Below are 20,650 nucleotides of genomic sequence, written 5' to 3'. Positions count from 1 at the left end.
ATTTAAAAAAATGAAGTGGCAGAACCAAGAAGATTTCCAATTTCGATACGCCTAGTAAGAGGTAGGGTAAAAAACTATTGCTTCCTCCTTGAACATTTTCTGGATCCGCCCTGGACAGAAAATGACTTTGTAAGCGGGATTAAATTTACATGTGACCACAAAACTGAGTAAATATTAGTTAGTTCTACTTTTTATATTGTTTTCAAGTGTTCACAACCCCCATGAAATTCTATAATATCTCCCCCTGGTGAAGAACCTCTGGTGTGGCACATTTGCACACACTTCGCAGTGGGGAGAAAAAAAAGAATCATAATGAATAGGAACAAAGACATACAAGTTTGTGCTGGTTCATAATTGGAAAAACAGGATCCCATTGCTTCCTTATAATTGCTAACAGAATATCTTTTGTCCTTGCATGAGATTGAACAAGTTTTTCAACAAGGCTTGGAATCTGAAAAATATTTCCAAATTTAAAATATTAATGCATACATTATTCTAGATTATCCTACACAGATAAAATTATTTTGCAGGGAGAGATACATTTAGAAAATAACTTTTTACATTAGGAAAAATTACACCTGCAAATTATTTTGTACAACATTTACATTTTATTAAAGTATATAACAGGTTAGTATACTTAATTTTTTAATGCAGAATTTGGGAATACACTGAAAAAAATGTCAGGGGGGGAACCCCCTTTGTTTTGCCCAATTTCAGAAATTACATCAATAAAAAATTAAATAGACAGGAACTCTTCATTATAATATGACACTTGTTGGGAAGCATATTAAAAGCCATATCCTAAAAATAAAAATTAATTATCAAACAAACAAGTAAATGATACGTGCACCTACCAAAAATTTAGCTCCTTTTTTAGATTAGGACTATTTTCTTAATTAAAACACACCAACCCGAAAAACAAAAAGAGCTTTTGTTCATTTATTAATAATTATTTGTACCAGAAAAAAACTTGTGTGGCTTTGTGTGTGTTTAGCATTTGTGCTGCTATTATTTTCGTATTTTTCTATTTTATAAACTTTTGAGCAACACTTTCATTCTTAACATTATTAGTTATTAAGATACAAAAGAACTGCTATTTAACTTCAAAAAATTTAAAAACTCCAACCCTGATTGCAACCTCATATTAGGATGAATCTCGTAGGTTGGACAAACATAAAATTTAAATTTCTTCTAGATAATCTGAGGCAGTAAGAAGCAAAGGGATGTAAGTGGACTCTTCAAAGTTTTGAGTAAAAGGCGTTAAAAGTTTAGATCCTAGGTAAGCTTTCATTGAATTTTTTTTCTTCTAAATCAGGGCTGTCCAACTGGCGGCCCACCGACACATACTGTGGTTCCCGCCAACTTTTTATTCAGCACATTTCTTTTTTCGACATTTTATGGTACCTAGAAGCATCCGACACCACCAATCTGGATCAAACCGAGGTCCCCGAAATTTCCTTTTGATCGCTCTTTTACGTATTTCATTGTATTAGGAGAAAAAGGTACAGGACATCTACAGGTCAAGGTCAAGCAATCCTACCCTGCACGTTGGTGTTCCAACAAACTCCCATAAATAGTATTGCCTCGCGTTGGCGGGGGGAGACAGGGAGGGCGGGAAGAGAGAAACATTTCAGATAAGCAAAACCTGCCAGCAATTGGTTAAAAATAAAGCCTCCCCCCCCCCTTCACTGACTCTACGGCCTTTGTTGATTTAAAATTCCAATAACTTCCATGTTTGGGGGCATATATTTATGCGAAAGTGCTTTTTTTGAGATGAACTTTATCAAGAATCGTCACTGGAGCTCTCTCTCCAACAGTTCATTGTCAGACCTTCTTCGGCTGGCAATGACAAACATCGATGTTGACATTCCTGCCCTTGTAAAGAAGGCAGATCGGCTTCAGTTTTCCCATTAAGATGTAAGCAAATTGTTTTATAATCCTTCTGTTTCATTGTTTTATAATTAATAATTCAACTATTAATTGTTATTGTATAAGATGTAAAAGGTTATTGTTCAACTCTTTCAAACTGCAGCCCGCCAGGTGACCAGTGACCGGAATTCTGGCCCATAGGCTCCATGCAGTTGGACAGCCCTGTTCTAAATCATGCTATATAACAGAACCTACCAGGGCTACTAGTACCATCTCTTGCCCTAAAACAGCGGAGAGGTTCTCCCACCATTTATACTGCTTTTCTCCAAATTTTTAATTTTAGCAATTACATCCCTTTGCTTCTTTCTCACTGTCTCAAATGGGAAACATAGAAAAGGAAAGACAATCACTACGATTACAATTTGCTAGTGGCAAAAGTAAAATCAAAAGGGAAAATTCAAAATCATTTAAAAAGCCTTATGTACAGTTAAACTCCAATTATCCGAACTCCTACAATCCGTATTGCTGATTATCCACAAGGTTTGCAGAATTTCAGAAAAAAAAAGGGACTGAAACTTACTGTGATTCAAATTAATGATTTTGTCTACACATTATTCCCTTCACTAAGCTGGGCAAACAGTTTATTTTGATTGAGATATTGAGCAAGCAACGACTTTCATTTCAAGTAGGTTACATACAGCACTTGTAAGTACGCTTAATATGTAAAAGTATATTGCCTTTTATTTAATTAAAAGCTCTTTCACTTTAAAAATTCTTTTTTCCCTATTTTCAGCATACATACAATAATTAAACTAGAACCCTTTTCCTGGAAATATTTAATTAGCCGAATTTTTGATTATCCCAATTGAATTGATTTCGAATAAATGGAGGTCTACAGTATATACTAAAGTGAATTACAAGCATTTTATTTGTTAACATGCAGAAAATGAATATTGTGTCATTGAGCATTCTTTTCTTGTCTGCCAATATTGAAATCGTTACTAATCGCGTAAACAATCAGGGCCAAACCACTATCAGGGGTGCAGAATATGCCCAAATGCATAAACTAAGTTCGTTTGGTGTTTTTGCACTTACGAGAAAATTTCCGGAAAAGAATTAAATGAATGCAAAAAAATTTGAGTTACTTTTCATTTAATTTCAATACTATGCAGAGATATATTGCTGGATTTTTTAAAACTAAGAACTTATATAACTGAAATTTGCTTTTTTTATAAATGTTTTTTTAATGAAGCCTCTAAATCTTTAGATTGGCTTTTTGTTTAGGAAATTCGTCAATGGATATTGATTAAGCATATCAAACACATTTATGCCGAATAACATATCAGATTGCTAGGTTGCAGAAAAATGCTCTGCCCACACAATAACTCTTTAAATATGATGCAAATACAGTCTGTGGAACTTTTCAGCAAAAACATTCATGTTCATAGGAAATCTTAAGCTTGGAAAGTTTTCTGTAACTCTGACCATTACTTGTTTCAAAAAGAACCCTGGAGACAGATGTATTAACTCTAATGTGATTATTTTTAAGAAAAATAAACAGCAAAAATACCCTGTCCGTCACTTAAAGCTGAATACCTCTACCAAATAGCAAGTTTGAAATTCAAAAATAAACTAAAACTCATTTACTAACTAAAATATTTATAAATCAACACTGAACAATTACTAAAACTTACGTCCTGCATCATTTTCTGAAGGATATTCACATACGATAACACTAAATAGAAGTCAATATCATTCAATACCGTTTGATGTAGCCATGTTACTAAATCTTTTTCCTATAGGAAAAAAAAAGAAAAAAAATAAATAAATAATAAGAAATGACCATATAACAGCAATTATAAGAATAAAATATTTTCATTTTACAGAAGGTCAAGATGAATTTGTACAGTCAAACCCTGGAAATTCAAACACACTTAAAACAAACTACTGCCATGATGAACTACATTTGAGATCCCTGTCCTATTGTTTGTTGTATACTGCTTTTAAGATAAGACAAACTTCGGTTAAGACTTATTATTATTAAAGGTCCCTTTGAGTTTGTTTTAACGAGGTTCAACTGTAGTAACATTAGGATGACCTGTGGTAATCCCTGAAAAATTGCAAACAACTTAAAATTTAAAATTTACTTAATGTAATTTTTTTAATTTTAAGTGCTTTTTTGCCAGTCTCTTCCAGATACAAAAAGCCACAAATACAAGTAGCAAGTTTTTCTCTGTACTTTCAGCAAAGTTCAGGAAAAAAGGTGGATTGCAAAATGTACCTTAGAGCCAGAAGGGTCATAATTCACATTATGATGATTTTACAGGAGAAAGGAAAAACTTTTTTTCTGGGGCATGCAAAGGATGGGATGGTCACGCTCTTAACTCTGGCAAAAAATTGAAAAGTTTTTTTTTGTGAAGAATTACGTGTACATGGCTCAATGCGAAATAGGCAGTGGTGTTCCCATATACCCTGTATACTAGGGTGGATCGAAAAAACGAAATTTCGAATCTTAATTTGGCATACCCGCCAAAAGCTGTGCATGTGTAAGTACAATACACATTTAAAATATTTTCAAGTTTGAACAACTCCTTGAGGGTCCTACCAAGGCTTGAATTTCTCCAAAAATAGAAAAAAAGGTCAATTTTCTAAAATTTCTATGAAAATACTAATGTTTAAAATGTTTGTTCTAATACCATTAAAATGCTTTCTTTGAACACTCTTTTCATGCTTCTTCAAAATTTTTTACATTCTTTGCCTTATTAAGTTCGCACATAAGCCGTAAAATTTCGTGAAATTAACCAAAGATTGACTTTTTAAAAACTTTTTTGCACATTGCAATATTTCTTCTTTTAAACACCAGTTTTTATTTTTATTTTTTATTTTTTTTACAATGACTGAGCAGAATGCATTTTTAAATGGAAGTGAAGTTATACTTTATTACATTAACAGCCCAGCACCCACTACAAGGAAGTGACTGCATTTCGAGTTCCATTCTGCCTTTCCCATCTGCCCAGCCACTTGTATTAAGTACGCAAACTATGAAAATGATTTAAAAGTATTAACTAAAAAAAAAAATTCGAAGAGCATTATGTAAAAGGAAGTATATTTACTCACACGCAGTTGCTCCAACATATAAGCAACAATATTTCACAAAATGAAGAATTTTCAAAGTGTCAGCTAATTAAATTCACAGAAAACAGCCAGTTCCTGACATCCATTCATGAAACCACTTTGAAATCTTCTTTTTTTTTTTTTTTAAATTCAAACGATGACATGATACTTCGAGATTTGATTGTTTCTCGCATGAAGCCATCTCTTGCCGATTGACTAATCACAGACAAAGAAGCTTCTGTCACCATCTTAACATAGCATTCCACCACCTGCGTGTGACAGGGGACCTGAACAAACTCTAAATTGGCGTTGGTATTTTCAATCGATTGTTGAATACTTTCAATAGATATACCAGCTAAAACTGGGGGAGCAGTTATTGCATTAAAGTTAATTATGCATTAAAATTGATCTTTGGAATACGAAATTCTCTTACTTCTTCATGAACAGAAGCCACTTGTCTGGCCTTCCAAATTCTTCGTAAATCGAGTTATCTTATGTGCTTTTGCTATCAGTGATCATTATTAAGAGAATGTTTTTCGGGTGGCAAAACTAAGCATTTCGTCGAATGACAAGATCAATATTTTTTTTTTCAGATCTTCACTTAGATAACGCAATGTTGTAATAATACTGATGAGGGATAGCAAAGCTTTGTTCCAGAAGAAGAAAAATGTGCAACGGCCATATTCTCGCTAACAGAGAGCCATCAACATCACATTTGGTGTTGATGTAAGTTCAAAAGTGGAACAAATGAAGGTTTCTCTGGCCAATTCTATTAAGAGTGTGACCCGGACGGAATTTCTGACAGAGGTGCTGCAGCAATTGCTTCAGCAACATTGCAGGATGTTGGTGCTGTGTCAAGTGCTAATTGCTCTAAAGTCGTTGATAGGAACAAGGTTCGAAGATAGCAACAGAAAGCACGTGCTTCTTTTCAAAACCCTCAAACTAGAAGTGAAAGGGGTTGGAAAAGTATATTTTTCGATAGCCAAAAAAACAAACCTATGAGAAAAGAAATGATTGGAGACAGATACCATAGAAGAACTATAAGTGAGGAACATATATCCATGGTTGAAAAACCCAGTTTTCTTTGTTTGGGACACGTGATGTCAACTCCTGGAACGGGAAAACATGTCACAATATTTTTGCACTGAAAATAATTTAAGCCTCAAGGAACTTTTAGCTTTTGGCTGTGATGGCGTGACGAATACTAGAAGAAAGAACGGTGCAATTGTGACCATAGAGAATAAAATTGGACATCCTGTCCAATGATTAATCTGCCAACTGCATGCCAGCTGCCTTTGCGTCAACTGATCGCATTCCTTGATGGTGAAACTACCGGTCCACGCAAATTTTTAGGACCAATACGTAGATTGCTAGAAAGGCAATTACATATAATAGTCACAATTACCTATGCGACAATTTACCACTTGTTCTGTTTAAAGCAATTACGCTCCTTGTAGTGGGTGCTAATCCGTTAATGTAATATGGTATAGTTTCATTTCCATTTAAAACTGCATTCTCTACAGTCATGGCAAAAGAAAAAAAAAACTGAACTATAAAAGAAGAAATATTGCAATATGCAAAAAAGATTGAAAAATGACAGTTTTTGGTAATTTCGTGAAATTTTACGGCTTATGTGCGAACTTAATACTGCAAAGAATGTAAATAATTTTGAAGATACATGAAAAGAGTGTTAAAAGGAAGCATTTTAATGAGATTAGAACAATAATTTTGAACTTCAGTATTTTCATAAAAATTTTGGAAAATTGACCTTTTTCTCTATTTTTGGAGTAATTCAAGCCTTGGTAGGACCCTCAAGGAGTTGTTCAAACTTGATAATATTTTACATGTGTATTGTACTTACACATGCACAGCTTTTGGTGGGTATTCCAAATTAAGATTCGAAATTTCATTTTTTTCGATCTACCCTACTGTATACTCTCAAACATTTTTTAGACATATAGCGTATATCCTCAAGCTTCATAAATTTTCATATTATGACATACTATGTATATGATCACATACACAAATTGTGCGTAATGGATTACTGGGAGTATACCCTCAGAAAAATTAATGGGAACATCACTGGAAATAGGCTTCTACATACAATGCATTAATAAACGGAAAATCGCAATTTTCGACTTGCGTCTTCTGGCTCTGAGATACAGAAAAGTGCTCTGTGTTGCAAAGACCTCCATGCAAATTACTTTACACAAGATTGGAGAAAATACAAATATGACGACCAGCAACAGGCTTTGGGCCCAGCTAGGCTGGTCCTAGTCAGTTTATTAATCCCCAATGAAGATCAATGGCCCTCTTAAAGCTATCCACCCCCTTGCTCATTACAGCCTCCTTCAGTAAACTGTTTCAAGTAAAACCCATTAAGTGATAATTCTTCTAATTTACAGGTTAGCCTGAGATTTGAGTAGATTAAAACAATGACCCCTTGCCCTGCTTTGAATGCAAAAACTTAATCTACTAACATCTTTTGTTTTGATAAATTTAAAAAACTGAATCATGTCCCCTCTGACTCTCCTTTGCTCCTAGGCTATACCTATTAAGACTTTTAAGTCTGGCAGTCTCTTAACTAGCCTAGTAAGTCTAAACCTTTTCCAATAAAGAAAAATGACAGGTCTCAGTTACAAGTTCAAAACTGAGATTCAATACAGCAATTACCCATGGGAATGAAAATTTGCTATAATAAAAGTTATTGAAGTGAACTACTCTCACAGCAAACTTTTGCTGAACTTCCTACAGAACAAAATATAAATAATGTAAGTTCAACCATCTGCTTATGAGCTTATGAAATGTTCATAGATAATATCAAAAAACTTATTTATATTGAATTAAATTTGAGAATTCTTCCAAGACTAGTGTTGCTTCATTTTGCTCAACCCCCCCCCCCCAAAAAAAAAAACTTAGGTACACTTTATTCAAAATCTTATAAACGTAAAAATATTAATTTGTTGGAAAAGATAATCATCTCGTTACAAACATATTTAAAAAAGAAATAAAACAAAAAAGTTTTACAACTTTGTCTTTCAACATGAAAAATCTAGGCTCTATTTCTACAACTATGAGTAAGTTTTATGCAAACAGTCATCTAAGGGGTAGGGAACCTCTTTGCAATGAAAAGCCACTTCTGTACCTCAAAGCTAGACTAAGAAAAGTCACATTATCACCACTTTTCAGGAGAACTTGGAAACATTTTTATGGTGTATACAAAGGTTGGGATTTGCACTCTTATAATACTGGTAAATAATTAGAAAAGACTTTCTTTTCAGAACTACATTGCTGTAGCTGAATGTGGAGTAAGATTTCACATACAATGCAGTTACAACCTGAAAATTATTATTTTTGGACTTATGTTAATCTGGCCCTGAGGTACAGGCTTGATATTTATGAGTTGTGCAAAAAAGGTACATCACCCTTCAATAGAAATGCTTTAAAACTATGGTAAATATTACTTCGATCCATACAAATCCAACAATATCACTGAAAACCGAAAAAGGTACATCCCATTTTCAATAGAAATGCTTTAAAGCTATGGTAAATATTACTTATAACCAACCTCCAACCATAACACTAAAACGTCACAACCAGTTACACTAATTAAACACGTATTGCTGGCAAAGTATTTCTCTTAAAAAAATTCAAGAAGCTGTAACATAGCTTGAATCCCACAAGCTGTTCGTGAATGATACATGTATTTGCTTAGTCCTCCCTCCCATTTTAAAAAAATGAATATATAGCAATGACTTAAAATGATACATACACATTGACAGTTAAATTACTTTTGTATACTCTAAAAACACATACCCAGAACACTTCAGAAAATATTTGCCTCATCTGAGCTGCAGCTTGGTCAACCATAATTTTTCTCTTAACAAACTCATTGGGACTGTTCAAATGAACTAATCTTGATAAAGAGAGAGCATTCAGCACATCCATTACATCGGTGTACAGTTGTAGTTGCTTATCCGAAAGAGAATCTCTAAAAAAGGAATATTGCAACATTTTATTCTATCTACCAAATCAAAATTGATACTAGGAAGCTTTTTTTTTTTTCCAAAATAGTATTAGGGTTTGGGTTCTCGAAATAGTCCTGAAAATAACTTTCTAAATATTTTATTGAAGATATGACATTGCTTTTTTTTTTTCAAATTCAATTTTTAAGGCATAATCCAAATGTGACCTTTATGTACATTGTAAGAAAATTAGAAAATGATGTGAGACAATATTATTCATACCACAGTTTTAAAACAAAATACTGGTACACAAAATAGGAATCTACTTATGACTGCAGACCATGTGATGTTTATCTGAAATTTTTTTTTGTAAGTTGCATAAAAGCAGTGGCGCACACAAAGGAGGTGTCCAGGGGTCCTGACCCCTCCCATAGGTTGCTTTTTTTCCTGATTGATTACGATTCTATGTATTTTTAACGTAGAATAATTTCAACTGAAGGTAACAATTTCAATTCTAATAAGTAAAAAAATAAAATCCTCATTTTAAAAGGTTTTTAAAAAATACTGTGCACTTTTCCTATAACGAATCGCCTATAAAAAGCAGAATGGTGATTATAACTGAATACATTGTAATAGCCATGTTTTGCAATTACTTATTAAAATGAGATTATATGAGCTTGAATCTATTTTTTTAATTATGAGGAAGGAAAAGCGTAAACTATTTTGCCTTCTGGTTATTTATTTAAGTATATATCATTATATAATGCTAATTATTTATTCAATAGTTTGTTTTTCACTGTTTTTCATCCTCAGGAATCGATAAAATCAAGTCAATGTGCTTGACGGAGGTATGATATGAGAATGAGTTTATCGATCTTGGACCCTGCCCTTTCAAAATTCCTGTTTTTGCCACTGCATAAAAGAAGTTATCATCATGAGAAATTAGTCACATTACTAATTAAATACATAATTAATTATAAACCTGTTTCAATTATTTTTTTTATCTACATCAACATCTGACAAACTACACTGTAATTTTAGAAAGCAAATGATGACTTAATTACAGCCAGGGATAACAATTGCATGAATTACTAGCTACTGGCAAGTGATTTTTTAAATCTAGTGAGTGTATTTTAGGTTAACCTATTTCTTCTTCATATGCATTTCACTGAACTAATCTGCTGTATAAAACAAAAATAGCATTATAGCTACATTTAATCAAAGTGGATTAACAAAAGAAAATACAGTAAACTGCCGATTATCGGCGGTTGGATTATCCACAGTTTGGATTATCCGTGGGTTATTTCATTTTTTTTTCTTTAACAGTGAGGATTTATTATGTTATTGCTTGTTTTTAGCTTTTATATCTATTTTTTACAATCAATGTTATTGTTTTTAGGTATAATTTAAATGTATGTAAGCGTTTTATTCATATTTTTTAGATATTGTAGACACCAATGTCGTTTTTTAATCTATTATTCGGATTTTCCGCAGGATTTTTCGGATTTTATTCCGTTTCCACTTATCCGCGGTTACCATATACCCTATTCTGTGGCATAAAAGCAAAACTAACATTCACATTTTTAATTTGCAACTCAAAAAATGTTATTCATTTGATCTGGCTAATTCTGTCAGTCAACGAGTTGTTTGAAGGGGGCATTACATGTAGTAAAAAATGAGAAAGGACACAAGCATGAGTACTCTACATAGTTGGAAACTTCGATTTTAGTGCATTAATATTTTGAGTTTTTTTGTTTTTTTTCCTAGAGCTAACTTTGAAATTCTGGATGAGTTTTTTCCCCTTAGAATGCTTTACTTACTTTTTCTACTCCTTTTTTTATATTTTAAGATTCACTTGGCTTTGTGTCAGTTTTATAAAAAATACTGATCTAATATTTTTATATTCTTTGAATTTAACTCATATATTTTAGACATTAATAAATAATAACATATGCACCTTAATTTCTCTCATACATACTATTTAGAGAATGCTATGAAAATTTAGGAAACAATGATTGGTGGATGATTGAAAACAGTGCCAATCACATAAGTGAAATGCTCATGAACGGCCAATTTAACAAGAAATTCACAAAAGTTGCAAATGCTGTAGCTCAACAGCAACCCTTTTTGCTTACTTTGGCTCTCACTTTTTCATAACAGCACTGTGTATGTCTGCATAACATTCCTCAACACCAATTGAACTGTATATCAAAAATTACAAAAAATCTAGTTATCCTTAATTCCAATTACCTAAGGCCTCAAAAATGTTTCTCTTAATGCATAAGATTAAGTTTACCAGGAAACATACAAATGAAACATCAAATTTAAAACACAAAATAGTGTAAAGAATAAAAATTGCAAGAAGCACAGAATAGCTGACGTAATAAAATGTACATACATATCAACACTCTTTTTGTTTTCTTTATCGGAGAAAAAAGGAAGAGATTTCAGCAAATCTTCACATTCATTAGCTGAATATCTTATTTTTTGGCTATCAAATGGAGAAGGAGTAGCTTCTTCGCAACTGACCACATCAACGTCTTGATAATACCTAAATTAAAAGTTTTTTTAAGTGTTAGTGAGAATACAAATAAACTTAAAACTACAATCAATGACAATTACATGAAATAAAAAACTTGATAAAATAAAAACAATAATTACATATTTCTAGAAGGGTAACATTCTTAAACAGCCACTATGCTCTGTTCACGGAAAAGATAGACCAATAGCAAAGGTCAATCCAGGCTTTTGTTTTTAGGTCCACATTTTGTGAAAAAAAGATTATTTTTGTGAACTTTCTTAATTTTTGTAAAGAAGAACTACTTTTTGATATTTTTCTTTTTATTTGGGTACTATCCCATACATTATTTTGTGGGGGAAAAAAAATCTTGTAGCACCATATAGAGCATTGCTGGCACACACACACAATCAGAGTTCTAATTTTACGAAATCTCTTTGGCTCTAAACTTTTCGCCGATGACTCGGAAGCTGCATTTTTATTATTTTTTTTAAATGTCTTGTTTTTAGTAGAGTTGAGTCAGGTTACAAGTTAGAAAAAGCTGTTTTTTACAAATGAAATTTTGAGAAAGGGCAACAAAACAGACCCAATTGTGTCTGGAATGAATAGTAAACAAATAAGCTGCAGAAGGTTTGCCATTTTTCCATTTTTTGAAATTTTCACAGGAAAAAAAAAGTAAACTAATAGAATACAATTCATGTGAATGCAGTACTTGAGCTTTTCACTTCTGAGACATTTGTATTATTTTGCATGTTTTTTATTTTGCTATCCCAGAGCAATCATAGTACGTGACACTGCCACTGCTGCTCCCCGTCTATGAGCACTCACAGAAGCAAAAAGGTTAACCAGGGGAATCTGAAGTCGTTTGAACAGCTTTGCCTAGTGACTAACCTGTCATCTCCAAAATAACCGCACTACGACTGGCGACCGCAATGCAAGTCTGGTTGATAAGGTAGCATGGCACTTTTGTCAGCAGCTTATATCAAAATTTGGTGCTTTTCCCATGGGCGCCCATATGCAAAATTATAACGGGTGGGTTTAAAAAATTTTAACCATGGTTTAGCAGGGCATTTTCCCCATAGAGGCAGATTTCAGGACAGATTAGATTCATTAAAATTTGACATTTTTAATTATTTATTCATTAATGACTGGAGAAGAAACATTTTTATATTTTTGCAAAGAAACAAGTACTAAAAGGAAGAAAGTTCTAATTTCCAAGGGGGGGGGGCTCGAGCCCCCCTATATGGGCACCATTGGCTTTTCCCTATAAGTACACCAATTTGTTTGGCAACATTTACAAGTATACGGCACCCAAGAAATTCAGAAATTGGAATTGCTGAATGTTGCCAACTGCATAATTTTTAGTTTGTAATAGCAATAAATAAGTTTTAATCGCCAAAAAAAAAAAAAATCCGCCAACCTTTAACAGAAAAGTACCTAGAATTCTAAGTGTTTGTATCCATTCTTCTGGTCATCATGTACTAACCACAAGCATTGATAGAACAATTGAAATCAGAATGACTGCCACTAGAGTAACTGACGTCATTTACTTTATGAGATCAACTATCTGGGTAAATTGGTCACAGTGGCATATATATCCAGGGCCGGATTTGGAAGTGTGGAGGCCCAGGGCTACGAGATCAGGGTTCAAAAAGATCATCATATTTTCGAAAATATCCGATACTTTGATATATATATTGGAATATTTTGATATATATGTATATATCCGATATTTTCGATTTAAAAAACTTCCATTCAAGTCATTTCGTCAAATAATTTTTCAATTTTTGAGCTTAAGAAGCGAGAAGTTGTAAGGATGACCTGCAAAGTTAACCATTTTTCGGATCTTTTTCACTTACTTTATTTCTCTTTAACTCATAGGTATAAATTACAAATTAAATGAATAAAAAAAAATATTGCGACTGATATGCTCGATTAAATAAAAAAGTGATAGTAAATGGATACTTGCAATCAGGGCTTTCTGATATATTGATAATAATATTATTTTTGTGCAAGCATTCTTTGTAGAAATACAAAAAAAAAATGTCTGGGAGAAAATACGTAAAATTTGCTGACCCGTGAAAGTTAGGATGTTTTGTAAAAATTTTATTGTGGGGGCCCCTTTATTGTGGAGGCCCCAGGGCAGTAGCCCCGCCTGCCCTCCCCTAAATCCGGCCCTGTACATAATGTCTTTTTTTGGAATTGCGCCAATATAAATTCCAGCATATCCCCCCGCCTCCTTTTTTTTTTTTTGAGAGGAAGAGAGGGGATGGGGTGAAGATTTGATACTGTCATCTCATTCATCTTTCATGATTCTTTATTAGGTTTTCTTTCTTTATGCATCTATTATTTAAAGCAGAAAAGGGGAGAATTCATAAAAACTAAGATAAGCTCAATACCTAGAAATTCTGCATGTTCCAGAAATACTTATACAGTGAAACCTGTGTAAGTTGACCACTTGCGGTGCAGTACTTTGGTGGTCAACTTAAACAGGTGGTCAACTTATAAAGGGGGGTAATGATTTATTTATTTATTTTTTTTTTTGTCATTTCTTGCACCATGTATTTATTTTTTGACTAATTGACACTTACTCTTTTCATTCAACTCACTTTCATTGTTTAACATTACTTTGAAACAATAATTTAAAATGTTATTCAAATATTTTTAGAGGTTATTTTCTCAGAATGACGTATAATGTGTCATGTAAATTTAAAATTTCAGTAAATTGATCAAAAAAAAAAAAAAAATCATTGTTTATAAAAAGTTATTTGATATTATTAATAGTTCCTAAAAATTCATAGCTAATCAAAAATAACAAATTTTTCGCTTATTTTTTTCTCATATACATTTATTACATTTATAACCATGATGATCTACTTTTCAACAAAATAACTCTTTATTGAAGTTTGGCGCACTTATTAGACACTAGTTTTTGAAATTCCATATGTGTCAGCTAATTTTCTCTTGATTTCTCCCCCTTTTCAATTACTTTTAATATTTCATACTTTTTATTAATCTCAAGTTCAACTTTCTTTTTGAAGCCATTTTATGTAAAACTATAACACAAAGAGCAACAAGCTGGACTTTCATAGTTCTAAAAGGCAGTTGAAAATGAAAATGGCCTATTTCTTAATCCCTTGCACCAGAAATACTGCAATGCAAGTAACTTTTACTCTAGCACAATTCCAGTGTTGCCACAAAATATTGCAACTGGAAAAAAAAAATACTTTGCATTTTTCTACTAACAGATGTTTCCATTGAACAGAGAGTACAAAAGGTAATCTCAAATAGAACAACAAAAGAAAAACAAGTTTGGAGAATAAAAGTGTTCTTAAGCTGGTCTGGCATCAAAAATATTCTTGGAAAGCTATAAAAAAATAATAATAAAATAAAATAATTTGCTAAATTAAGTTTTAAAAAATAAACCAAGTGGTCAACTTACAAAGGGTTTTTTACAATACTCCAAACCAAATTTTGGGTACATTAGTGGTCAAGATAGACAGGTGGTCAAGTTACAGAGGTTTTCCTTCATTATACAAGATAGGACTCATTCCGTTCCTGACAAAAGCGGTCAACATAGACAGGTGGTCAACTTACAAAGGTGGTCAACTTTACAGGTTTTACTGTACTTGGAAGCAAAATGGATTTAAAAATTGAAAGTCATAAAACACAAATTTTAAAATATTTCTAGTTACATCAGGGATGGGGCATTGGTGGATATCCCTCGGAATGTTTTCGAAATTAAAGTTGTAAAAACACTTTTGCAGTCAGGGTATTAAGAGAAGGAGGAGATGTGTGTCAGAAGGAAGAGCCTACATTTTTTCAAAATTGAAGTAAAATATTATCATTTTTGGTATATAGAATAGGGTAGGTTGGGTTCTCTCCTCTTAAAACCAAAATAACGACTTTTATTAAAATTATTTTCCAGATTTTAAGAGGGACCACGGCCCCCTTGATTGGTTATGCTATTCAAATGAATATATGGGTTTTTGAAACAAGTTAAACAAATCAGATTTATATAAAATAATTAACTTTATGAATTATTCATTTCTTTTTTGGTCATTAAAAATTGGTTTTTCGTCATAAGGAAGATTTTGTTCAAATTCTTTCGTCTTAAAGGATTGATTTAGGACTAATTTTCTGCCTTATTTGATGAGTGGTATTTAGTTCACGTTAAGCAAGAGGAGTTTGCATTAACAGGGTTCACTAAAAGCGATGTTTTGAACTACGTTAGGTACCTTCATTCAAAACAATAAGTTTGTTTGATAAATATCATTGAAGTCAGAATTTGCAAAGTAAATTTAATTTTTATAAGACATAATGTGTAGTAAACTTTAATCTTTACCTACTTTATAACATATTAAACTATATTATTTTTCTATCAATGCAGTAAACTATTTGTTTTCTTCTTTAATTTTAAGTATAAATGCATAGGCAAAAAATGATTTTAAAAAAAAACATGGAGATTTGGCTCTCCTCTGATATGCCCCCCTCTTGGCGAGATTTTAATTTTTCGCTCGATACGAAAATCGCCAATAAGGCGATAACTTGGCAACCCTGGTTTTGCAACTAGAACGCTGGAAAGTAGTTTCTCGAAGTTTGTCTTTTTGCACGTGTATGTGTGGTAGGAGGTAGGTGCTCATATGTTTCGCTCTTAGGGAGATTTTAAGTTGAATACTCTAAAATAAAGTTTCAATTCAAACTTTATTTTAGAGTATTCTTTTTCTTGTTGTTTTTTAATGTTAATTTAGTTGAATTTTCTATTTTAATTATGAGTTCGGTTTGTGATGTTGTCCAAATGTATCAATTGAAATTTTTGAATGAATCTTCTTTTTCTTTTTCGTCAGGTCGTCCAACGTTTGGACGTACCGGAGTCCTAAATAGATTTTTTATATTTAAACTAATTGAAAATAAAGAGGTTTTTTTAGAATTTTTAAGGGAAATTGGTTTACTTAAGAATGAAATGTTATGTTCTAGATGTAATTCTGTTATGAAAATGAAAAAAACTAAAAAATGTTCAGATGGGTTAATTTTTTTTTTGTAGAAAGGTTATTGGGGGTGTTGTTTGTGGAAAAGAAGCAACGATCAGGAGTGGGTCATGGTTTAGTTCTAGCAAGTTGAAAATAGAGGAGATTTTTTTGATAACATATGAGATTTTAATTGGGACCAAAACTGCTGATATTGAAAGTCAATATTTTTTTTTCATCACAAACTTTAGCCGATTGGCGAAATTATATTAATGAAGAAATATTAAATTACATTGAATTAAAATCCGAACAAATATTCCTAAGAGCGGAACATATGTGCACTGCCTCACGTGAGGAAGTAAAAGAAAAGTAAAAAAGGTAAGTGAACATATTTTGAATTATTGTGTTTTTAGTGTGTTTCTGGTAGTTTGTATTTTGGTCTGGTTGGCATTTTTGTAGCACAAAAATGGTGTTAATTTCACATAAAATCTGTGACTTTATTGTATACTGAACAGAGGAGATCTGTGACTTATATCCGACTGTGATGTATATTAAAAGTCGGAGGGATAACGGACCGAGGTCTTGGCGAGCCCGAGGTCTCATAGTACTTTCGTAATGAGACCGAGGCAGGGGTCTCATTACGAAAGTACTATGAGACCGAGGGCTCGTATCCCGGAGAAACAACGGAAAATAATTAATGCATTAATTTCATTAAATAATTAATGACATAATTTGAATTTTTCCTGTTGGCGCTAAAAAAGCATCGCTAAGAACGATGTATGACATATGACGTCATACATAGTTTTCTTGGCGACGCTTTTTTGGCGCCAACAGGAAAAAGTCGCCAAGAGGGGGGTATATCAGATTTGTTCCGGAGATTTTAAGGATTTGGGTCATGTTGCAGAAAAAATGATCTATTGGATGGCTATCTATTGAACTGGAAAAGACATAAGTTTAGAATAGTCAGACAGAACACACAATATACCAACAGCCCAGTTATCGCATCTAGAGATTGCAGTTTAATCCTGGTTATGAACTTATCAGTCTGGTATAGGGAATAACAGAGATGGCAGATGTCATTTCATTGAAGCTGAGAGTGCCATACATAAAGTAAATTGCTCTTAAGAATTAGCTAGGCAGGATTGTGGTAATGTGGTCAGGTCACTAGACAATAAATAATGGATATGCCAGATTATTTTGCATTTTTTCGTCTTTATTGGCCTTTCTTTCTTATTTATTTGCCAAACTATTTTGAAAAATTCTCTTTGCCGTAATTCTTCGAAATCTACGAAATAAAAGAATTAATGCACATAAACATTACCGATTATCAAGAAAATTGGTGTTTCGTGGTATCTCTTTCATAAACAGCATCCTTGCAGGTTTTATTCGTTGAGAGTCGGGATATGAATTCCATGATTTTGGATAGTTGTGATCTACGAGATTTACTTCTTTTTCTTGACCAGAAAGTTTTCGGAGATATTGTTCAACTTGCGACAGCTTACTTTCAAAAGACATGATTATGTATCCTTTAAAGAGAGCAAAATATCAACAGAAAAAGTATAGATCAGAAGTTAGAAGTGCACGTTTTGCGCAAAACCAACTGCGTATTCATCACACATTGATACAATTGAAAATTAATGGCATCAATCCTTTTAAGCTTGGATGAAAAACAATCAATGGACACCGCATAGTAACAAAGAATAAATTTAACTGGAGAAATATATATTCCAAAAACTATCGTGCAGACAGCCCACCATACGTAACGCACAAGACACAACCACAAGAAAAGAAAGAAAGCAAAACAATACAAAACCCCCTCCTGCGTTGCCAAAAAATGCATTAAAAATATCTCTGAGCTTTCACTGCCTTCATCCTCCTAATTATTGGCGCGTTTCTCGCTTTTCTTGGCATTATTTAGCTCCTCCCCTTTACTTCCTTATTTTCAACAAGCCAATGACATTGCCGTGAGACAAACTGCTGTTAAAGTTATACTGTTTTGGATTAGCGACCTCATTCTTACGCCAAGTAACCAGTGGTTAATAGGGAAAAAAAAATTACATAATCAATTAACATATTTCTGAAAAATGAATGCTGCATTTACTATCATCTAAAAGTTTTAACGAAATTGTCTGAAAAAGAAACACTTCATTAAAAGCTCATATAAGAAATGTTGATTGTCATTTAAATTTTTGAATTACGATGAGTTTATAATAGAAACTAAAACAATCTACAAATGGTTGAAAAACGTCAATTTCCTAATTCTGTCTGAATTAATAGAACTATAATTGACAAAATAATTTACAAATGGATTAGACTGTTGTAACTCAACTTCCGGCGACGCCATGACATCAGTTTTGACGGAACGGAACGGAACTGTCTGCGAGAACGAAATTCATTAGTTAAAAAAAAAAGCTGCCGAATGAATGTAATAGTTAAAACTAACTATTTGTGTCTGACTAAAATCTAAAAAGTATGTTTTTCTTCTCAGAAAGTATTTTTGATTAACTTCATTTATTCTGAACTATTGTGTTTTCTTAATTCAATTTCGATGATTTTATTTCATTTGGGGATTTTCCCTTAGGAATGCGATCGGTATGCGGTTATGATGAAATAATTAACAAGAAACTAATTTTGTTTCCCAAAATTGTAAATGTTCACACATTTCTTCTTTTCGTTGGTTTTCTGTATGCAAATCAGTAAGACTTGTATTTTCTAGTGTTATTTCCGAAAAAATGCTTCTAATTTTTTAAAGGGCGTATTTGACAATCCGTCCATTGTTATTATAGTTCAATTGTTTCCTTCGTTTATGGATGCTGTTAATGCGAATTAAATATTCATTCAAACTTTCTCATTTTTTATGCTTTTTATTGCAGCGTTTAGTTACTTGAATATAGAAATCTGAAGGAAAATGACAGCTGATTTGAACTTAAATTCTGTTAGTTTGAAATGGGATCCAAAGAATTTAGAAATTCGCACCAGAACAGTAGAAAAAACTCTAGAACCATTAGTAATTCAGGTATGATCTTTTGAGCATTATTATTATTTGGTATACTGTTATTGAATTTTCGTATTGATGAAACCCTTTGGCCAATCTAATATCTAAAACAAAAACAAATGTATTATACATCCCAACATTTCATAAAGCTACTGCCTGAATATAATGACTTAAAAATCCAAACCTGTTCCTGAATTTGTGTTGAAAGCTTTCTTTTTAACACGCTTTTATTAGCTTCACCTGTATGCAGTGGCGGATCTAGAACTTGGACAAGGGGGGGGCTAACTTAGGTCTGTTAAAAAAAAAAGTCCAGTATAATATCGTTCAGCATCCTTTTCACGAGAATGTTACGACATTTGTTATTTAAAATAAGCATATGTTTATTTTTAACTTGTAAAACATGAAATACACTAAAAAATTGTCAAAAGAGTTTATTTTTTAAAATGATTATGAAACAATTTTTCAAAAACACAGTCGGCACATTAGTTGTAAGAAAATAAAATGATTTAATTTGTTACTCTAGTTTAAAACAAAAAAAAAAATACTTTAAACATTATTTGACATGTTCCCAGTTTTCCAAGCACATTCTCCTCTTCTTACTTTTGCAGAAGAGTTCAATTATTTTGTCGACAGATACATCTCTATCTCTTGCCACATTTGCTAGAGCAAGTCCATTTAACCGTACTTCTCCCATTGTGCTTCTTAAATAGGTTTTTATCCTTTTTAAGGTAGAAAAACTACGTTCAGCTGTTGAAGTCGTTACTGGGATTGTTGCGAAAATTTGGAGAAGAACAGCAATAGATGGGAAAAACGAAGGGTCTAGCTCTTTCAGTGCCCCGATAGCTGTTGTAGGAGGACCGCATATCGGCAGCCATTTATTCCTCCACATCTTGATTTCTGCTAATAGCAAGCTCAAACTTCCTAGTTCATCTGTAAAATTCCTGTATTTTTCTGCAGCAGTTATAATATTTTTGTCAGTATACCTCGACAAGTTCGATGGAATTAGACCTTCGAGGGGAAGCACTCCAAGAAAATCTCTGCTAAATCTGCAATCAATCTCGGAAATGAAGTGATCTATCAGAGGAAGAAAGACTTCGTCTGAAATAAACTTCTGGATTTTCTGGAGGTGTACAGTCTCGAGCACTTTTACGCTTTCCTGATCTGGGTATTTCTAACTCCAGATCCAATTCTTCAGCAATTTCAAGGCAGTTTTTGTAAATAG

The 20,650-nt window shown here is 32.7% G+C and overlaps 2 protein-coding genes across 2 annotated transcripts in view; one reads left to right on the top strand and one right to left on the bottom strand.

Moving 5' to 3' along the window:
- Positions 1–18,197, bottom strand: part of LOC129224080 (KAT8 regulatory NSL complex subunit 3-like) — a 43,517-nt gene extending 25,320 nt beyond the window's left edge. The window contains exons 1-5 of the mRNA XM_054858481.1: positions 17,755–18,197; positions 11,347–11,499; positions 8,800–8,974; positions 3,564–3,665; positions 335–451 (exon numbers count right to left, since the gene is read on the bottom strand). Of these exons, the coding sequence (XP_054714456.1) occupies positions 335–451; positions 3,564–3,665; positions 8,800–8,974; positions 11,347–11,499; positions 17,755–17,948 (741 nt within the window). The 5' untranslated portion in view covers positions 17,949–18,197. The remainder of the gene's footprint in view (positions 1–334; positions 452–3,563; positions 3,666–8,799; positions 8,975–11,346; positions 11,500–17,754) is intronic.
- Positions 18,198–18,768: 571 nt separating this feature from the next.
- LOC129223736 (catenin alpha-like) overlaps positions 18,769–20,650 on the top strand; it is a 46,069-nt gene continuing 44,187 nt past the window's right edge. The window contains exons 1-2 of the mRNA XM_054858092.1: positions 18,769–18,903; positions 19,307–19,449. Coding sequence (XP_054714067.1) covers positions 19,342–19,449 — 108 coding nt within the window. The 5' untranslated portion in view covers positions 18,769–18,903; positions 19,307–19,341. The remainder of the gene's footprint in view (positions 18,904–19,306; positions 19,450–20,650) is intronic.

Source organism: Uloborus diversus, chromosome 6 (genome assembly GCF_026930045.1).
Source record: "Uloborus diversus isolate 005 chromosome 6, Udiv.v.3.1, whole genome shotgun sequence".
Classification (NCBI taxonomy): Eukaryota; Metazoa; Arthropoda; class Arachnida; order Araneae; family Uloboridae; genus Uloborus; species Uloborus diversus.
The sequence above is the reverse complement of the archived record's forward strand: the minus strand, read 5'-3'. Positions and strand labels throughout refer to the sequence as shown.